Below are 20196 nucleotides of genomic sequence, written 5' to 3'. Positions count from 1 at the left end.
TTTTCTTGTGTGTGTGTGAGTGGTTTTCTCTTTGCCAACCAAAAGACCACAACCATGTTCATACAGCCCAACCAAAACTGTACTTTTGCAGCTCCACACACTGGGAAAGAGCCAATACCAGTTCCTATGCTGCCTGGTCAACAGCAGCCAATACCAGCTAACCCACCCTAAACTGAAGTGCATGAACAGCGAACAAGAGCAGTGTACACCCATTATTTATCTAACTAAACCCACATGAAACAGTTGGTGAGACCCTAAGAACACATAAACAATCACAAATTAAATACATATATAACAACCCCACAATTCCAAGAGACAACAGATAATGTTAGCTCACACTAAGAAACAAGAGGGATTGGTTCAAACAAATGACCAAAATACAGAGCCAGAAAACATTTCTGAGGAAGAAAACATAATGGAACTAACTGAAAAAGAATTCACAAGAATGATATTTTGGTACCTTCAAAAGATTGACAGATCAGCAAAAGCAAGGAGGACGCAGAAAACACTTTAGAAGAGCTCAGGAAAATACTATAAGAACAAACAAGACATATTTATTTTGAAACAATATAAAACGTGAAATCCAGATTAATAGTAAGATTTCAGAAATGTACAATACATTTAAAGGGTAAAAGAGCAGATGTGAATCAATGGAAGCCTGAATTAATGAGCTTAACGATATATCTTTTTATTGTCTCTTCCTGTTCTGGAGGAAAATTATCCAGAGTTGTTGGAAGAAAACTTCCCTAACATGAAAGAGAGAAGATAAGCATACAGGAATCTGAACAAACACCAGAGTAGATCCAAAAAGAAACACTAAACAGAGTAGATCCCAAAAGAAAATCACCAAGACATATTATAATCAAAATTTTCAAAACCAAAGACAAGTAGAGAATCCTGAGAGTAGCTAGAGAAATATTGAAAGTTACCTATAAAAGAGAACCAAAAGACTAAGCTCTGATTTCTCAGCAGAAATCAGGTAGGCAAGAGGGCAATGGGATGACATATACAAAACTCTTGAAAGGGGAAAATAATGCTAACCAAGAATCATATACCCAGCAAAGCTGTCCCTCAAATACAACCATCGAAATTAGGACATTTCCTGACAAACAGAAATGAAAGGAATTTGTAATAACCAGACCAACTTTACAAAAAATGCTAAAAGTATTCTTTGGACTGAGAACCAACAACAGCAGGCAACAAACTGAGATTATCATCCATAACAACACTACTCAAACTCAATCCAGATATAAAAGTATTTAAAGTAAAATAAGCCTACAGCTCTAAAAATAAGAAACCTGAAAGAAAGATCAATTTATGATGAAGTCAACTACAAAACCTGGATATACAACTTCCAAATGATAAGGAAATCCAGTAGATTTCAATATAAAACAAAACTATTTTAAAAAGGGAAAAAGCAATAATAATCATGGGGTAACCTCAAAGAAAATGAATATACCTGCATAGCAAAATAAAAGAGGAAAATCAGAAATATTTAGTAAGCATTAACACAACAGAAATGAAAATGATAAGAAAACTCACTAATAGCACAGAAAATTATGTAGAACATAGAATCCTACAGCACCACACACAAAAAATACACACAGCAAAGTGACAGCAATCAATTCATACTCACTGGTAATTACACTGAATGCAAATGGATTAAACGTACCAGCCAAGAGACAGAGAGAGCAGAATGGATAAGAATACAGTATTCTTCAATATGCTGTCTGTAAGAGACAAATCCAAAAGATGGAGACAGCCCAAATGCCTACCAACAGAGGAATGGATAAACAAACTTTGGTACATACATACACACAATGGAATACGACACAACGCTAAAGAATGATGATAAATCTGTGAAACCCCTCACAACATGGATGATCCTAGAGGACGTTATGTTATGTGACTAGCATAATCAATTGCAAAAAGGTGAATATTGTATGAGATCAATGTTCTGAAAAGTTAAGAAAAGGTTTTCTTGATAAAAGAAATAATCTGTGATGGCTACTGTGGGAGGAAAATTATTCACAGGCTAGATGTTAACATATTCATATGGGTGACAGGGTAGCAGAGAAAAGATGAAGGTAGCAGGAGACACAGGATGGAATGTAAGAGTTAAAGCGAATGGGAGTAAATACTGTTAACCAGTGGTGCATGTAAAGGATTGTAGCCATTGCAAGGAAGCAAAGTATATGATTTATTGAATGTAAAACTGATGATATGATCTATAAGCCTTCACTCAATTCACAATAAAAAGTTAAGAAAAAAGTTGCTTGTTCTTGTAGTAACAGTCGGTCTGCCTATGTTGTTTTATATTTTTTCTTGTAGGTCTGTCTTTCAACAAGTATCTTCTGTTCTTCTAGCCACTCCAGGTTGGTCTGCTTGTCCTTTCAAGTGGGAATTTCCCATCTCTGGAGATCTGGATGTGGTTCAGGCTTCCACCTATAGTCTTACGTATTGCAGAGGCTCCGCAGGAAGCCTCCTTCACTGGGCACGTTGTAGCCCCATTTTAGGTATTGCAATCAGTTATAGGCAGAAGACGGACATCAAGGCAAGTGGTCGGGTCTCCTCAGGGCAAACCCCCTTCCAAAACTAAGACTCAATGGGAATACACGCTGTGGTTGGTGATCACGCTCGACACTGATAAGGGGAAGTGAGGGAAAAACAGCAATGAAGCGGTGAGTTAAGCCCTACAACGTTCAATAGACTTCTGTGAACCCGGGTGAAGACCTGGTTGGCCAGCAGTGTGGCAAGACCTGGGGACTCTTGGGCCCAGAGTCAGTGACATAGCCAGAGAGGACTAGAGTGGAGAGTGAAGTGTCCAGCTGATAAGAGAGGGCATATGCATACGAACACCCACACTTGCAGATACGAATACCCACTTATCCTGGCTTTAGTTACTGGATGATCAGAGCTCAACCAGAAGTAAAAAGAGGGAAAAAAAAAAGTATTCTCATACAATTTGATGAACTTGACCTACACCTATGGAAGCAGTAGCTCAAAAGAGGGAAAAATTCCTTACAGCAAGAATCATTCCCACCCCTTCCACACACAGAGTAGACAGGGATGGGCAACTTGGACATTGGCTACCCAAAATGGGGTGCGGGGGCTACAAAGGCAAGAAGTGACTGGCTTACAAGCTTTCAAGAGGGAACCTAGATCCAGAGGACCTGGAGGAAGGTAGAATCTCCAGTGAGTAGTATCCAATCTGTCTAGGTGGGGCTGATGCAATGAAATGCAGACGGGTCTTTTGTGATACAACAGTGAATAATTGTTATCAGGACTTATTGTGAGGGTCAGAAATGTAAAGGTAGACGTTTTATAACAAGGAGGGGAGTGATTAACTTTTCAGTCTAGGAGCAGAGGTCCCTAGGACCATCAAGGGAGAAGAGCAGAGAGCAGGACCCTACCCAGAGAAGCAGTGATGCCTGAAATGGAGGCAGAGATGATGACGTGGAGCGTTGGAGCAGCTGGAGACTTTAGATCCAGAGAGGGAGAGCAACTGTGTGCTGAAGACCTGGGGGGTAGAGGGGGAAGGACTGCATAGAGGGGATTATAACCATGGCAATGAGACGATATATGATAGAATGAATGTAAAACTAATGTTCTCCCATGTAAACTATCACATAATTCACAATAAAACATTTAAAGGAAAAAAAAAAAAAGTTAATGGAATTTTCCCATACACAAAAAAAAGCAGATTTATAGAAAGGATGTCATCAACTTACTTGCAAATGGTACTGCATCCCTGAGCCAAGCACCTCTTTAAAGGTGTCGTAGGTGTGTTTTTTGACCCAGCAATCAATATACATACGCTCAGGACCAAATTTAACAGTTTCTGTTGGAAAATCCCGTTCCTAGCCAAGGAACAAAGAACCAAAATTATAAGCAGAATTAAAATGACCTTAAAAGATCCTACGTAAACACAATTTCCAAACAGACATATAACTGTTAAGATAAATGAACAATATGGCTTAAATTTATACCTCCATACCCAAGACGTGAAAAGACCTCAAGGTACTGCCCTATATCTCTATATGTTAGAGTGTACCATCTGTCTAGTCAGGGTGACCTGAAGACATAGCTGGGTTTGGATAAATATTAATGGCAAAACTATTGTGATTTTAGTTTCCCTTTTATTCACAGGAAACTTAAAAGAATCAAACATTTGCACTGGTCTATGATGGGGGTTTGCAGGGCAAGGCAAAAAGACAGATGCCACCACCAGGCAGCAACTGAAATAATGAGCAGCAGGGATTTAGGGAAGGAAGGGAACAGACCAAAACCAAAATGATAGGCCCAGCAGCTAGCGGTTCAAGAGCACTTTACGAAAATGAGAGGTAAACAATGGAGTGTAAGATTTCAGAGACAGAATAATTCTACCAAAATCCTTATTTGACTATGGCTATGGCTATGGCTGTGTGCCGTGGAGTTGGTTCCTACCCATAGTGACCCTGTACAGGGTTTCCGAGGCTATAAATCTTTACAGGAGCAGAACGCCTCATCTTTCTCCCACGGAACAGCTGGTAGTTTCGAACTGCTGACCTTGCAGTTCGCAGCCCAATTCGTAACCACTACACTACCAGAGCTCGTTAAAAAATCTGTATTTAAGGCATACCATAGCCATGGAGTGCGGCCCCAATGAAACAGAATTATAAAGTCCATGGAACAAATAGAAACTACAATTTTTTACAATGGGTAGAGAAGCCATCCAGGATAGAGGCAGAGCTTGGTATAATGAATATAAAAACTGGTTACATTAAACCAAAGATTTAAAGAAACTCGTCTGTAAGAACCACAGCCTCATTTTTCCTGAGACCAGAAGAACTAGGTGGTACCTGGCTACCACAACTGATCATTCTAACCAGGGACACAATAGATGATCCCAGACAGAATGGGAAAAACATACAGTACACACCTCAAATGCTTACAAAAAACTGGGCTTACTGAACTAGTAGAGATTAGACTTCCCAGACTATTACCCTGAGGTACCCTTTAAACTTTATATTGAAACTACATTCAGGACACCAATCAGCTTTAACAGATTGGTTCATAAAATAAACATTATTACCATTGGGTAGTGTATTCCTCTAAAAAAAAAATCATCTGTATATGAGTTATAGATTATAAAACTGATTAACGGAACTATAAACCTTCGCCTAATTCGTAAGTTGACTAACAAAAAAAAAACCTGTATGAAACCAGAAAGCCAATATTTACCCTAAAGGAAAGATGAGAACGTAAAAGAGCCGGGCGGAGGGGTGGTAGGGGGAGAGGATATGCTGGCATGGAAGCTAGATTAATGGAAATGAAACAACCAGAACAGAACCAAAGAGAATGTTGACACATTGTGACCACCCAAATACCACTATATAGAAATTGTTAACTAGGAACCTAATTTACTAAGTACACTTATATCTAAAAACAATATAAATTTTAAAATTAAAAGAAAAATGCCAGATGCTTAATTCTTTGATGAACCATGAATATGGAAAAGTCATGAGGAAGAGGATAGTGGTGGTCCCAAGAGTGGGAGAAAGGTGCCGGGGTATCTCAGAGTAATCAGAGCTGAGTGCCGGGACCGGCTTGGGCTGAGGATCACTAGGTTTGTCAGCTCCTGTGGGCCTTTTACAATTGGTAACCCAGAGAGAATCACATGAAAAATTGGAAACAGGGCTCATTCAGAAAATTCAGGGCATGTGATCTTACCTTCATAGGCAACAATATCCCCAAAATTAAAATAAAGGAATAAGTCAGAGATAACTTGAGAAAACTGCTTGCCTGGTTTGGGGGTACTGCCATACTCAGTAAATTATAAGAACATTTCAAAAGTGGGTGGGGCCGTAGCATCTCTTTGTTAATTACTATTTAAAAATTTCACACACCCCACAGGTTGAATACCACTATAGACTCAAGAACAGCCATATCAAATGGTAATAACCTGAGAAATTTACATTTTGAATCCAAGAAATATCTCTTACTAGGAAAAACAAACTATATATGTATATGTATATGTAAGTATATAGCAATTATAAACAAGTTTACAGTATTCTCCACAGTGAGACTACCTTCATCCTAAGCTCATTGTAGCCAGGCATTCCATTCCCTGAAGGTTTCTAAATCAATTCATTTGCCCTGTGTACTGAAGCAGAGGTTAGAGGATTATAGAAGGAATTCATGCATCAGATAACGGCTCTAAGTGGCCTTGTAAAGATGTTCGGATTATTTCAGTTTTTAGCAATTGCTCTCCTTGAAAAACCATAATGGTTTTTGTTTGAAGGTAACAAATGCCAAATTAACCGTACACCGTTAATTATTGTCTGGTTGGTAAGTGTGAATGAGTCGGTTCTGATTCATAACAATCCTATGTACGGTTTCTGAGGAGCAGCTGGTGGGTTTGAACTGCTAATCTTGTGGTTCGCAGTCCAGTGCTGATCCTACAGTGCCACACCAGGAGTCCTAGTAACTTGTTACATGCACCAAAACTAAAAACAACAAAAAACACTAAACTAAGTATGATTATAGCAGGTGTAAGATGAGACTTTCTGCTCCGGCAAAGATTGGAAACCCTATACAGGGTTCGCTATGAATCAGAACAGACTCGATGGCACTTAACTAGTATATATGTGTTAAGCAACATTGTTTACATGATGACAAGTACACAAAGGTGCAATTTACCACTCTGGAACTTTTAGTTTTATTCAAACGTAAAAAGTACCTCTAAGACATCAGCACAACATTTCCTGTGTCTAAAAGTCTTATATTGTTTAAAAGCTGTTTGGTGAGTTCTGACAAGGGTAATGGAATAGTGATAGTTGTACAAAATGAACACACTATCACTGAATAAATTGTATGTGTAAAAAATGAAATGGGAAATGTTTTGCTATATCATTTGCATCTACAGTGTATAAACAAAAATAAACTTTGCTCAGAGAGAAAATTATTTTGCTCAAAGGTTAAGTTCAATCAACAGAATGTCAAGGTTAATTTCAAAATGAGTTACTATCACAGTATAGTATTTAAGAGACCTACCTCCACTGCCCTCAGAACATCTCTGAATACCGACCGCTGCTTTCGTTTGTCCACTTTGGCCCGGTGCTTATTTCCATCTGTAGCCAATGCCCTAAGCATTTGAGTCAAAGACTCCATGTCTTCATAAAAAAAGTCCTGGTCAAGAGAAACAATTCTGTTTGGTGGTTGTATTTTTCAGCCTCTTTTAGAGCTAACAAAGAACAGTCTACATTGGCAAATCACCCAGAGATGCTGCAGAAAGCAACACAAATCTTCAAGCTCTCTAGAGATCTTGGCACAAAGGCCAAACATGTGTCATATTAATGCACAAATTTAATGCAGAAACACTAACTGCAAAATTATATACTACTGCCAAACAATATTATATCCCTTCCAAGTATATCCATATACATTTAAGAAATATATCCAGATACATTTAACAAATACTTACTATGCTTCTACTGTATGTACATCAACTATCAGCTGTGTTTCAAACAAGTAGAGAAAAGGCAGCTACTCGAGTCTCCAAGCCCCACCCCCAGAATTCCAATTATCATTAAAGTACTTGATTTCTCACTTACAGGCTATATTTCAAATAAGTAATAAAGCATTTATGTTACATCTATAAATAAGATGATTAGATTATTTTAAGTAAAGTACTTTAAGGAGCTCTGGTGGTTAATGGTTAATATTATAACAATATAATGCTGGCATAAAGCTCAGCAACTGAACACAATCAGCTGCTCCTTGGAAGAAAAACCTGGCAATCTTCTTCTGTAAACACTGAAGTACTAATGGGCAGCTCCTCAGAAACCCTATACAGAGTCACTATGGGTCAGAACCCACTTGACAGCACTTAACAACATCTACTGTTAGTTACATGGGTGCTAAGGAGCTCTGGTAGCATAGTGGTTACAAATCAGGCTGCGAACCGCAAGGCTAGCAGTTCGAAACTACCAGCTGTACCGCGGGAGAAAGATGAAGGCTTTCTGCTCCCATAAAGATTTACAGCCTCAGAAACCCTGTACAGGGTCTCTATGAGTCGAAACTGACTCCACGACACATAACCACCAACTACCAAGGAGCTCTGGTAGCACAATGGGTTATGAGTTGGGCTGCTAGCTACAAGGTCAGCAGTGTAAATTTACCAGCCACTCTTCAGGAGTAAAATGAGGTTCTCTGCTCTTATAAAGAGTTATAGCCTCGGAAATTCCATACAGGGTGGCTATGAGTCGGAACCAACTCCAAAGCACATGACTAATTCCAACATGAGTCAGAATCCATTTAACAGAATCTAACAACATCAATGATACTTTAATCCCTTTTGGGGAAACTACAAAATGTTATTCCTATTTGTTTATTACTATAATTGACTATCAGCTTCCCTGTTATAGTTTAAGTGGCTATACAATTAAGAGATTTCTTTATGTTCAATGTTTTCATTACCAAACTATGTTTTTCAATCACATTAAAAACTAAAATAGTTCAAAGTTACTTAGCTGACTAAAAAAGGTACTTAGCTAACCAAAGTTCTAGAACAGACAATTATAAGTCATTATACATATAAGATGGAAATAGTTACAGAAACATATTTCAGGGAATGGTAACTTCTTATAAATTTTATCCGCTGCTTTTTCTTTTTTAGTAACATAAACGTAAGTTTTATCCAAAAATAAATTAGAGCGTGTATGTATATGCTGTTGGTTGTTGTTGTTAGGTGCCATCGAGTCGGTACCAACTCATAGCAACCCCATGTACAGCAGAAAGAAACACTGCCCGATCCTGGGCCAACCTCACTACTGCTGCCACGCTTGAGTTCATCAATGTTGCCACTTGGCCAATCCATCTCGTTGGGGATCTTTCTCTTATTCTCTGACCTTCCACCTTACCAAATATGATATCCTTCTCCAGCGACTAGTCCCTCCTGACAATGTCCAAAGTATGAGACGAAGTTTGGTCATGTTTGGCCTCTAAGGACCACTCTGGTTGCATTTCTTCCAAAACGGATCTAACAGTTCTTTTGGCAGCCCATGGCACTTTCAATATTCTCCTCCAACACCATAACTCAAAAGCATCAATTCTTCTACAATCTTCCTTATTCACTGTCCAGCTTTCACATGTATATGAGGTTATTGAAAATACTATGGCTTGGGTCAGGCGCACCTTAGTCCTCAAGCTGACATCTTTGCTCTTCAACACTATAAAAAGGTCTTGTGCAGCAGATTTGCCTAATACAATACGTCGTTTGATTTCTTGACTGCTGCTTCCATAAGTGTTGATAGTTCTTACTGTCAAGCCAATTCCCATTCGCAGTGGCCTTACATACTACAGAATGAAACACTGCCCAGTCCTCTGCCATTTTCAAACCTGTCATGTTGGAGGCCCACTGTTGTTGCCACTATGTTAATCCACTGCACCAAGGGGCTTCCTGTTTTTCACTGACTCTTCATTTTACCAATATGATGTCCTTCTTCAGGAACTAGTCCCTCTTGACAGCACATCCAAAGTACAAGAGAAGAAATCTCGCCATCTTTGCTTCCAAGGAGCACTCTGGCCATACTTCTTCCAACACTTACTTGTTTATTCTTCTGGCAGTCCATGGCATATTCATAATTCAAATGCATCAATTCTTCTATGGTCTTCCTTATTCACTATCCAGTTTTCCCACACATATAAGGCAATTAAAAATACCACGGGTTGGGTCAGGCGCACATTAGTCCTCAAAGTGACATCTTGCTTTTTAACACTTTAAAGAGGTCTTCGGCAGCATATTTGCCTAATGCAATATGTAGTTTGATTTCTTGACTGCTATAAGTAAAATGAAATCTTTGACATGTTCCACCTTTTTTGTTCATCATGATGTTATTTACTGGTCCAGTTGTGAGGATTTTCATTTTCTTTACACTGAGGTGCAATCCATACTTCATGTCCTCTTGTTTCCAGCAAGCAAGGTGGTGTCATCTGCGTATCACAGGTTGCTGAAGAGTCTTCCTTTAATTCTGATGCCAAGTTATTTTTCATATGAGGGCCTTCCAAAAGTTCATGGAAAAAATGTAACTAAAAGACACCGTTATTTTCTATGAACTTTTTGAAGTCCCTTTGTATAAATGTGTGTATCTCCAGATGAGCAAGTAAAAAATTAAAATTCTACACATTACCTTAATCTGTTGTAAGGTCTGGAAACTAGCCCTAATAATTCCCAACTGTGAATAATTTTCTGCAGACATTTTTGGTTGTCAAGACTTTAGGCAGAGAAACGTTTAATAGTATCTAGTGGATTAAGGTCAGGGATGCTGCTAAATATTTTACAGTGTATAAGATACCTGTCATAACACAAGAAAATTCAGTCTAGGTTAGTCTGTGAATCACTGAATTCAATATGGTACTAAAACTTTGGAAAAATAACATAAAATACTTTAGGAAAAATTATCTCAAACCTGTTCTTTCAGAAAAAGAAAGAAAATCTAAGACATAGGAAAAGGAATCCAGAAATGGAAACAGGGTCTTCATATATGTACTTAGTTAATTATGATATGGTAACAATGTATTAAATCCACAGGACTGGTGTCTTTATGTCTTTATAAGAAGATACACACAGAGAAAGACCATGTGATTACGTGGCAGAGAATGGAGTGATGCACCTATAAGCCTAAAGATGCTACAGATGGCCAGTAATCACCAGAAACTCGAAAAGGCAAGAAAAGATTTCCACTAGAGCCTGCAGTGACACCATAGGCCTGCCAACACCTTGGTGTCAGCTTCTAGCATCCAGAACTTGATATATTCACCTCATTCCTTTTTTCTCTGCTGTATCACTTCTCTGTCACGTTAGATGGGGAGTCGGGCTATATACTGTGCTGATTTTGTTAAGTGCCATTCAGTCAAGTTCTCACTCCCAGCAACCCTGTATTGTGTTTCCAAGGAGAAACTGCCTACCTTGCCGTCAGTCCAGTGCTTATTCTACAGTGCCACATCAGCACTCCAGGTATATACTGTATTGCCATATATTTTCTAGAGACAGGCTTGAGCCAGATCATCATGCAACCTTCCCCATCCAAGATCCATAATTCTACTACCACATTGTCTTTGTGTTATTTTAAGTTACCATGTTCTTGTTAAGTGCTCTCAAGTCAGTTCCAACTCATAGTGACTCATAGTGATAAGGTTTCCAAGAAGTGGCTGGTTGACCCACTTCTTGGAAACCTTATCACTATGAGTTTGACCCACTGACCAGTGCTTTATCCCACAGCACCACACTAGGACTCCTTAAGTTACCACAGAGTTCCTAAAAGGTCACAACTAAACTTTTGGTAGGGAGGAGGCAATACTCAATTAAGTAATAGTATAGTACTTGCTACTCAAGTAGTATAGTACTATATAGTAGTATAGTACTGCTCAAACAGCGTGGTACTTGAGTAGTAAGTGCTCTCAGCAATCCCATGGATGGAGAAAGTTACTGTAACTTTAAAGGACATGAAGGCATTGAGAAGTTGCCCAAGGTCATTCAACTAGTGAACGTGGGAAAGATCTACTTCTTGGCAGTGTGGCTCCAGTGTCTACTCAGTTGTACAGCAAACATGCACAGCAAGCCACAAGAGTACACATCAAATATTAATCATCTTAATTTCAACAGTGAACAGCTGTCATTAATGTTTACCATCTCATTCGGTAAAAATCAATTCAAGTATCAGCTCTGTGGAAGTTGTTCCTCTAGGTCTCCCAGACATAATTCATCACACGTTTAGATTCCTGGGTTAGTATCACAGAGCAATTATGTAAGCAAAAGGTTCAAAGTATGGTGATGTAGAATAAGCACTGGACTGCCAACCACAAGGTCGGTGGTTCAAACCCACCAGGAGCTCCTTAGAAACCCTCTCCAGGGTCACTATGACTCAACGACACTTAAACATTTGCTACAAGAATCCTCCTTTACAATTCCCTAGGTATTCATCAACCCTCGTTTAATTTTTGAACATTCTATAATTAAGCCCCATCACCACCACCCCAGCACATACACAAGCAAATGATATGTTTATACAATTTAAATAAAATCAACATGCATAACTTAAATTGCACTGTTACTTCAATTTAAGATGTATGTCAAAAGAAAAAGAAAAGAAATAAATTGCTATCTCTACCAGTGAATAACACAGGATAAACACTGGGGCATCAGGTTTATTTGCCTTGAAGTTAAGGACCCATTAAGTAGTTCAGTAAAATTCACCTGCTAGCTAAACTTGAGTACAATTTCTCATAATGAGAAGAACAATTACCTACTGGCAGCACTAACTTACTTTCCAAAATACTTGCTATTGTTCCAAAAAGGGGGATGAAGGGATGTGAGGAAAGATGCTTAAAAGAAGTTTTAAGAACTGGTGTGGCACTGTAGGATAAGCAATGTACTGCTAAGCGAAAGATCAGTGGTTCAAACCTACAAGTTTATACTGGCTTGCTATGAGACAGAACTGACTTGATGGCACTGACACCAGTACTGACCAATCAATTTCTAAACACAGACCTAGAATGGACCAATCAATTTCCAAACACAGACCTAGAATGGAATGAGAGGACTAAACATGGCAGGTCAACAGGAATCCTGTATTAATCCTAAATGGAATTATGAACTATTAAATAGCCTCCTAAACTGCAGAATTAGTTTCCAATTTATAAGCATCTAGTGAATAATTCAAGGTCAGCAACATTTCCAGTTTGAGTTTCCTGATCAGATTTTCCTTGTTAATGGGACACTATCTATGGATTCGGTGTGAAGGCAGTAAGAGCTGCTCTTCAGTTTTAAAAATCAGCATGCTATCTGAAGCAGAGATTTTAAAACATTTCCCCTCTCCCAGCTCTAATATTTCAGGCATTTCTTTGGGTAAGCCTAAGGACAAAAACAAACCAACAAAAAAACCCCAAAAGCATTGCCATTGAGTCAATTCTGACTCGCAGAAACCCACTAGGGCAGAATAGAATTAGGCCTTAGGGTTTTCTGAGACTGAAAATCTTTATGAGAACAGAAGGCCTCATTTTTCTCCCTTGGAGCAGCTGATGGGTTCAAACCACCAAACTTTCAGTTAGCAGCAGAGTGCTTAACTACAGAACCAACAGAGCTCTTTAACCTTTAGAATAGAGGTCACGCACTAAAGTGATCAAATGTCCCAGTTCACTTGGGAGAAGTTTCCTAAGACACAGGACTATCCGTGACAACAATGGACCGGACTAGGCAAAGCAGGATGGGTGCTCACTCTACTCTATCACCAACTCCAATACACTGAGGAGTCAAACAAACAGTAACTACCATCAGTGACTACAGACGGTGGACAAGCGAATGGTAAAGCTCATCCCCAAGTATATAGCTGTTGTTACAAAGTGCCATCAAGTGGGTTCCGACTCAAAGTGATCCTGTGTAGGGTTTCCAAGGAGTAGCTGTTAAGCTTGAACTGCTTAACTTGTGGGTTAGTAATCCAGTGCTTTCTATACAGATAGGGCCATGTTTATTCCCCCCTCTGGCTTAGAGAAATTAAAACAACAAAAACTAAACTCACTTGAGTCCAAATTCATGAGGTGAATTCAAAAAGTTTATGGAAAATGGGACTAAAAGATGAGATTTTTCTATGAACTTTATAAAGCACCCTCATAAGCTCACTTAGTATTTCATCTAATGATCTGATATTATAAAGTATGTGTTAAAGACTGAATTACACCCCCCAAAATATATGTTGAAGTCCTAACTACCATACTAAACTAGTAAATGTGTTCCTGTTTGAAAATAAGGATTATGTGCTCAGCTGTGAACAAAAGGTTGGGACCCACTCAGCAAAAGACCTGTCAATCTGCTTCCATAAGGCTTACAGCCAGGAAAACCCTAGAGTAGTTCTACTGTCACATGGGGTCACTATGGGTGGGAATCACCCTGATGGCACCCAAACACCAGCAACCAAGGAGCCATACTGGAGTATAGGTGCATCCTAAACCTCGACCCTTCTGAGCAGTAACTTACAAACAAAGTAAGTACAGACAGAGACACACAGAGGGAGACCCCATGTGACAACAGAGGCAGATGCATCTATGTACAGTAAAGAACTGGCAAGGTGTGCTGGCTGTCACCAGAATCTAGGAGAAAGGCCTGACAGGACCCCAAGGAAATCAACTTTGGTTCTTTAAAGCCACCTGCTTTGCATGTATTGTTATGGTAGCTATAAAAAAAACTAAGCATCCATGTATGAATTACCTTAATGTGTCCTGTGTCTGAGAAACACAAGCACTTCCATACAGATTCTAATAGACGCCACTCTTTCCATGAGTAGTAGAAAATAACCTAAACTTCAATTCTATAGACAATGAAAAGTAATCCTGCTCAGCTACAGCTCTACCAATCACTATTGGCTATAATCTCAAAGTATTCTATTGGCACTGCCAAGCAGCAGTGTAGCGTGTCCCTAGGTCCAAAGCTGGCCACACTCCACAGCCACCACCCAATTCTTACTTGGAATGAGAGAATCATGAGAGAATCAAGGTCCTTGAAACATAACTTCCTTCCGCCACCAATCAGATACTTACACTCTCCATCCCTCTGGCCAGCTCAAACAGAAGTGCCAAAGATTCTCCAGCAGCAATTCTCATGTTTACATCATCACATGAGAGGAGGCTTGGAAGCTTATGCAGATGCCTGAAAAAGAGTTCGTTATTAATTTGTGAACATGACTAATTATGCCACTAAATGTTTTATAAAATATGAAACTAAAACTACATACATCTCAAGCTTTTTCTTCACTTCATTGATGGGGCAAATGGTCAGTAACAAGGTCCACGCCAGAAGCGCGCTGACATGCAGCACTGTGTTAGGGCTGCTGCAGAGACCATTAGTGTCTTTCTCTTTCAGATATGATTTGGTGAAGATACTTTCCAAGCATTCGAGGGTGGAATACAGCTCCTAATACATAAGAATATCAAGTAAGATAACTATCGTGAATTAGATATATGCAAATAACTAGAGTCAAAGGTTTATACTTACAGTAATGTCTTCTGTGGCAATAAAACAGCAAACACCAAAGCAAGTTGCACACTAAAGAAAGGAAAATAGAAAGTTTAGGATTTTATTACTTATTAATTCTACATTTTACTTCTCAACTGTAAAATTATCTTGTTAAGTACCATCAGGTCGATTTCAACTCATATCAACCCTGTATAGGGTTGCTGAGGTGTACCTTGTGGGTTTGAACTGCCCACTTTGTGGTTCACAGTCCAGTGCTGATTCTACATTGCCACACCACAAGTCCATACGATTATAGTAGGTCCCAAGTAAGGATAGTGTGAAATGAGAGAAAGAACCTTATAAAGTGGGCTTCAGCCCCAGCGCTCCTCTCACTGTACAAATTCACACTGTAAAGCACAACTTTAGCAAACTTATTCCCTTTCTTTTGGGTCTTCCTTTATTACAAAATTGAAAAAAAGACAGTGGGTGAAAATGAAATACATATTCCTAAATCCATTCTGTTCCAAAGCCTATGATTTAGACTGCCAGATTTCTTTAAGGTAGTGAAGCATTTGAAAAGGAAGAACTAGTTATCTTCCTTTTTGTATGTTCTACAGATGCCTAAAACTCCTGGTGTGGCGCTGTGGGTAATGCGCTGGACTGCAAAGACAGTATGAATCGCAAGACCGGCAGTTCAAGCTCACCAGCCACTCCTGGGAAATCTAATGCAGGGTCACTGTGAGTCGGAACCAACTTGATGGCACTTAACAACAATAGATGGCTAAGGAGTCCTGGTATGGTGCTGTAGAATAAACATTGTAATATTAACTACAAGGTCAGTGGTTCAAACCCACAAGCTGCTCTTTAAAACCACTCACCAGGGTCGCTTTGAGTTGGAACTGAGTTGACAGAATTTCACAACACAGGTGCCTACCAGATCACTACCAGCTTCAACTCCACCTCAGAGCAGAGATGAGGTTTGTACATTTGAGATAAGGAAGCGTATTCTTTCCAAAAATACAATTAAAATCCACTAAACTTGTTATAGATTTATAAGTTTTTAAAACTATTTATATTCTTTTTTTAAGCTTTACTACAGTGAAGTATACAAAACAAAAGGAGTACAAGGAAAAGGGACACAGGGCAAGTGAATGAAGTCTGGAGGAAAGCAGGCACAAGTTCCTAAGGGTCGCCTCCCAGTGGAGGCATACATGTACAAACGTGGTCTACCACGGAAGCTCAGCAGAGACTCGGTGCCCAGGGTTTTGAGTAGGTGCTGGTCATGTAGGCATGCTCTGACAGGTCCATACCAAAATTCCAGCTCAGAGACGGAAAGCAGGTGTTCAGCAAGGACCACGTTTGCACAAACACTTAGCGCACGTGAGCCTCTCTTTTATCAGGGAATGATAGGAACCCAACCAAGAGTAACCTTGCAATCAGGTTTCTTTCTCTATATATATATATGCCAGTCTCAGGCCTGTTTGGTTAACTCTTTGCGAGGAACAGCTGACGTGTTTGAAATGCCAACCATGCGGTGGTTTGCAATCCAATACTATCCTACAGCACCACACCAGAAGATACTTTTCACTTGGAAACCCATAAAGAATACTAGCCATTACTATAAAATGGAAAAATAAACTGTTGAGATTTTAAATTATTACAGAGCCAAGATTGGCCCAACTGGAATCTGAAGTCACATCTGCCTATTTAATCATTTCACTCTAGAGCAAAATCAGCATCCTTCAAACGTCGGCATTTAGGCTGTTTCCATCTTTTTGCTACTGTGAACAGTGTTAAATGAACATGGGTGTGTATGTATCTATTCGTGTCACAGCTCTGATTTCTCTAGGATGTGCACCCAGCAGTGGGGACTGGATCAGACGGCAGTTCTATTTCCAACTTTTAAACAAGAGCCATGCTGCTTTCCCTGGTGGTGACACCATTTTACAATGCCACCAGCACTGTTAGGGTTTCAGTCCTCCTACAGCCTCACCAGCATTTGTTGTTTTCTGAACTTTTGAACTTTGCTATTAATGTTGGGCTGAGATGATAATCTCGTTTTGATTTATATCTCTACAATGGCTAATGATAGCGAGCATTTATTTATTCATGTGTTTGCTGGTCATCTAAATATCTTCTATGGTAAAGTGTCTGAAGTGAAAATGTAAGGAACAAAAGCTAATGAAACATCTTAGAACTAACTACTTGAGGACCTAGATATCTACCAACTCACAAACTCCTGTATGTTTCTTCCAGGGCAGTGAGGCCTCCACAGTTGGGCAAGCTGAGGGTCAGGAACAGACGGAAGTACTCAGGCCACTGTCGTCAGCCTCTTCATCTAGCTTTCCCTATCTAGCTGCTCAGGGGATCTCAGTGGAGACCTGCCAACTTGTACTGGGTGGTGAAACAGTGACTCATGCGAGGTCACAGAGATTCCAGGGTGTATCCAGTACAAAGGTTAATGATACTTACATTAAATAAGCCTAAAGTTAAGTTAGTTATGTGCCGTGGAGTCGGTTCTGACTCATAGTGACCCTGTACCGAGGCTGTAAATCTTTACTGGAGCAGAAAGCCTCATCTTTCTCCCGCAGAGCAGCTGGTAGTTTCGAACTGCTGACCCTGAGGTTCAAAGCCCAATTCGTAACCACTATGCTACCAGAGCTTGCTAAATAAGCCTAAAGATAACCCTAATTTGAAAAATCAGAATTTCAACAAAAATGAACTGTAGACTGGGAAAACAATGAACTAGTTCAACTTGTTAGGAAGACCGCTTACTATTCACATTACTTCACAAATAATCCACTAAGAATGCTTCCTACGTTTCTGTGATACAACAAAGTATGTTCATGTGATCATTTAAATCACTGTTCATTAGTACATCAAAATAAAACAAAGACCCCCCCAATTTTTAAACCACAATCGAAAATCAAGTAAAGAATAGCATAAAAATACACCGTCCTCAAAACCCAAAACGACATGAACATTTCACACGTCAATTTCAGCATTGTCTACATCTACCCAGATCCAGCCATGTAAATACAGCATTGAACTTCCTGACAAGGCAGCCAAAAAGGTAAAAAATTGTCAATAAGCAGAAAACTGGCATTTTAATCAATAAACAATAAGTATCTAGAATATTTCAAGTTCCAGTTTAAACTTGCAATCATCCTAAATAACCCAGTATAGTTTTTTAAATATGATCTTCAACTTTAAAGACAATAGAAATTTATTCTATATGAGATGTTTCATGAAGTTTCATAAAATACAAAAAAAGCAGTTGTCGCTATGGGTTGGAACCGACTCAACAGCACTTAACAACAAAAGTTGTCATATTAGAGCTCAGTAAAACTGAAAGACCAATGACAAAAGAATATTAATAAAAACCTAAGATTTGTAAAAATGCTGTTTTCCAAGGTTCTTCATCAGAATGTCTGAGTGTTATGCTTACCTAGATCTATAAATCTTAAAACCTCAAATCTTATACTTACTGTTTGCCTAGCCTGGATACTAGCTGCTCCATCACAAATTATTTTCTTTAGGATTGGGCCAAGAGTTTTTAAGATCTCTTCACTTTCAATCCCGGGGCCCAGCTGAATACAAAGAACGCATGCCAATGCTGCGGCAGCCCGCTGCTCATCACTCTTGCCTATGAAAGACATAAGGCACAACTATGACAAAGTGTTTGAAAGGAGACTAACTAAAATACAAGGAAGCTTCTTGTAAAACTGGAGTTAAAAGACAATGGAATTTTTCTTCAAACTTTCCAAGTCTCCTCAGATAACAGCAATTCTTCAAATTTATTCAATTTCAAAACAGTAGGTACCATTTATAAAAACCTTCTGTGCCTCAGGCTTTGATATAAAGTTATAAAAACCCAGTAAACTTAAGAGGTGACATTTTGGAAACAGAACTCATTCAAATCCCAGATTTGACAACATATTAGTCAAATGGCCTTTTATTTATTATTCTCATTCTATTAACCCATTTATCTGTAAAACAGAGATTAACTACTTTTAAGCAGTACCATAACAATTCAACAAAAATTTGTTTTTAGCCCATTTCTACCTTCCAACTTCTTTATGCACTCATATGCATTGTGTATAAGTAGCTCATGTCTTAATCTCCCAAATACTACAGGCTATTCTGTACACAGCCTATTCCTTAAAACGTACAATACATTTCTTTCTGTAAAGGTAAATACAAATCTTTTTACAATTGTTGACACCAAAAGATTTATGCAAATATTAGACTTAAATATTATATGATAAATTACCAAAATTATCAAATTATCAAATAGGAACACTGAAATTTTTAAAGACCACCTAGTGAAACTATGCATTTTCTGAGACAATTCCATGTAAAACACCTTTAAGAATGGATATTTCTTTAAAAGCTGGTTCTGTTATCACCTGAACAACAAACAAGTTATGCAACCTCGTATCAGTCTCACTTGTCCTTATTCCCACAGTAAGGAGTGGATTAGATAAAACAAGCTTTCATCTGAGGCAAAACAGAAAAATAGGGACATGAAAGTCAAGTTCATTCAATATAAAGGAGCATGTTTAATGTTAATTTCCTACATTTTTGGTGCTAGAAACATGAGTTGACAAAATAAATCAACAGCCCCAAATCTTTTTATTTTTATTTTGGTAGTTTCTAAAGTTGCAAGTCTGATGGCATTAAATCCTTCAGGACTCAAATTCATAAAGTCCTATGAATTTTTCCTATCATTTCTATACAAAGTTCTAGAATTCAAATGTACCAAGGGAGGTCCTGTAAATAGCATGTCTCCCATTAAGAATGATCAATGTTTTACATAAGCACAGAAGAATACAGGATCGACATTATAGAACACTCACAAAATGAAACAGGGTTGGGTTGCTTCTGGTTGTTGCTCTTAACACTTTGTTTGCATCGATGCACGTTTTCCAGCCTTTCTGTCATAATGTTGCTGTTGTCAGGTACCATCAAGTCAAAACCGACTCATAGCGACCCCATGCACAGCAGAACGAAACAATGTCTGATCCTGGGCCAACCTCACTATCGTTGCCACACTTGACGCCATTTATGATGCCACCTGGCCGATCCATTTCGTTGGGGGGTCTTCTTTTTCTCTGACCCTCCATCTTAACTAGCATGACATCCTTCTCCAGCGACTGTTCCCTCCTGACAACATGTCCAAAGTATGAGAGACGAAGTTTAGCCAT

The 20196-nt window shown here is 38.9% G+C and overlaps 1 protein-coding gene across 2 annotated transcripts in view; it reads right to left on the bottom strand.

The window, feature by feature from the left end:
• IFRD1 (interferon-related developmental regulator 1) overlaps positions 1-20196 on the bottom strand; it is a 32375-nt gene that overhangs the window by 3546 nt on the left and 8633 nt on the right. For both annotated transcript variants that reach the window (XM_006859289.1, XM_006859290.1), the window contains exons 5-10: positions 18478-18635; positions 15029-15079; positions 14769-14947; positions 14575-14683; positions 7036-7170; positions 3732-3860 (exon numbers count right to left, since the gene is read on the bottom strand). In XM_006859289.1, coding sequence (XP_006859351.1) covers positions 3732-3860; positions 7036-7170; positions 14575-14683; positions 14769-14947; positions 15029-15079; positions 18478-18635 — 761 coding nt within the window. The remainder of the gene's footprint in view (positions 1-3731; positions 3861-7035; positions 7171-14574; positions 14684-14768; positions 14948-15028; positions 15080-18477; positions 18636-20196) is intronic.

Source organism: Chrysochloris asiatica, unplaced genomic scaffold, assembly GCF_000296735.1.
Source record: "Chrysochloris asiatica unplaced genomic scaffold, ChrAsi1.0 scaffold00032, whole genome shotgun sequence".
Taxonomy (NCBI): Eukaryota; Metazoa; Chordata; class Mammalia; order Afrosoricida; family Chrysochloridae; genus Chrysochloris; species Chrysochloris asiatica.
This window is presented reverse-complemented; position numbering and strand designations above follow the sequence as displayed.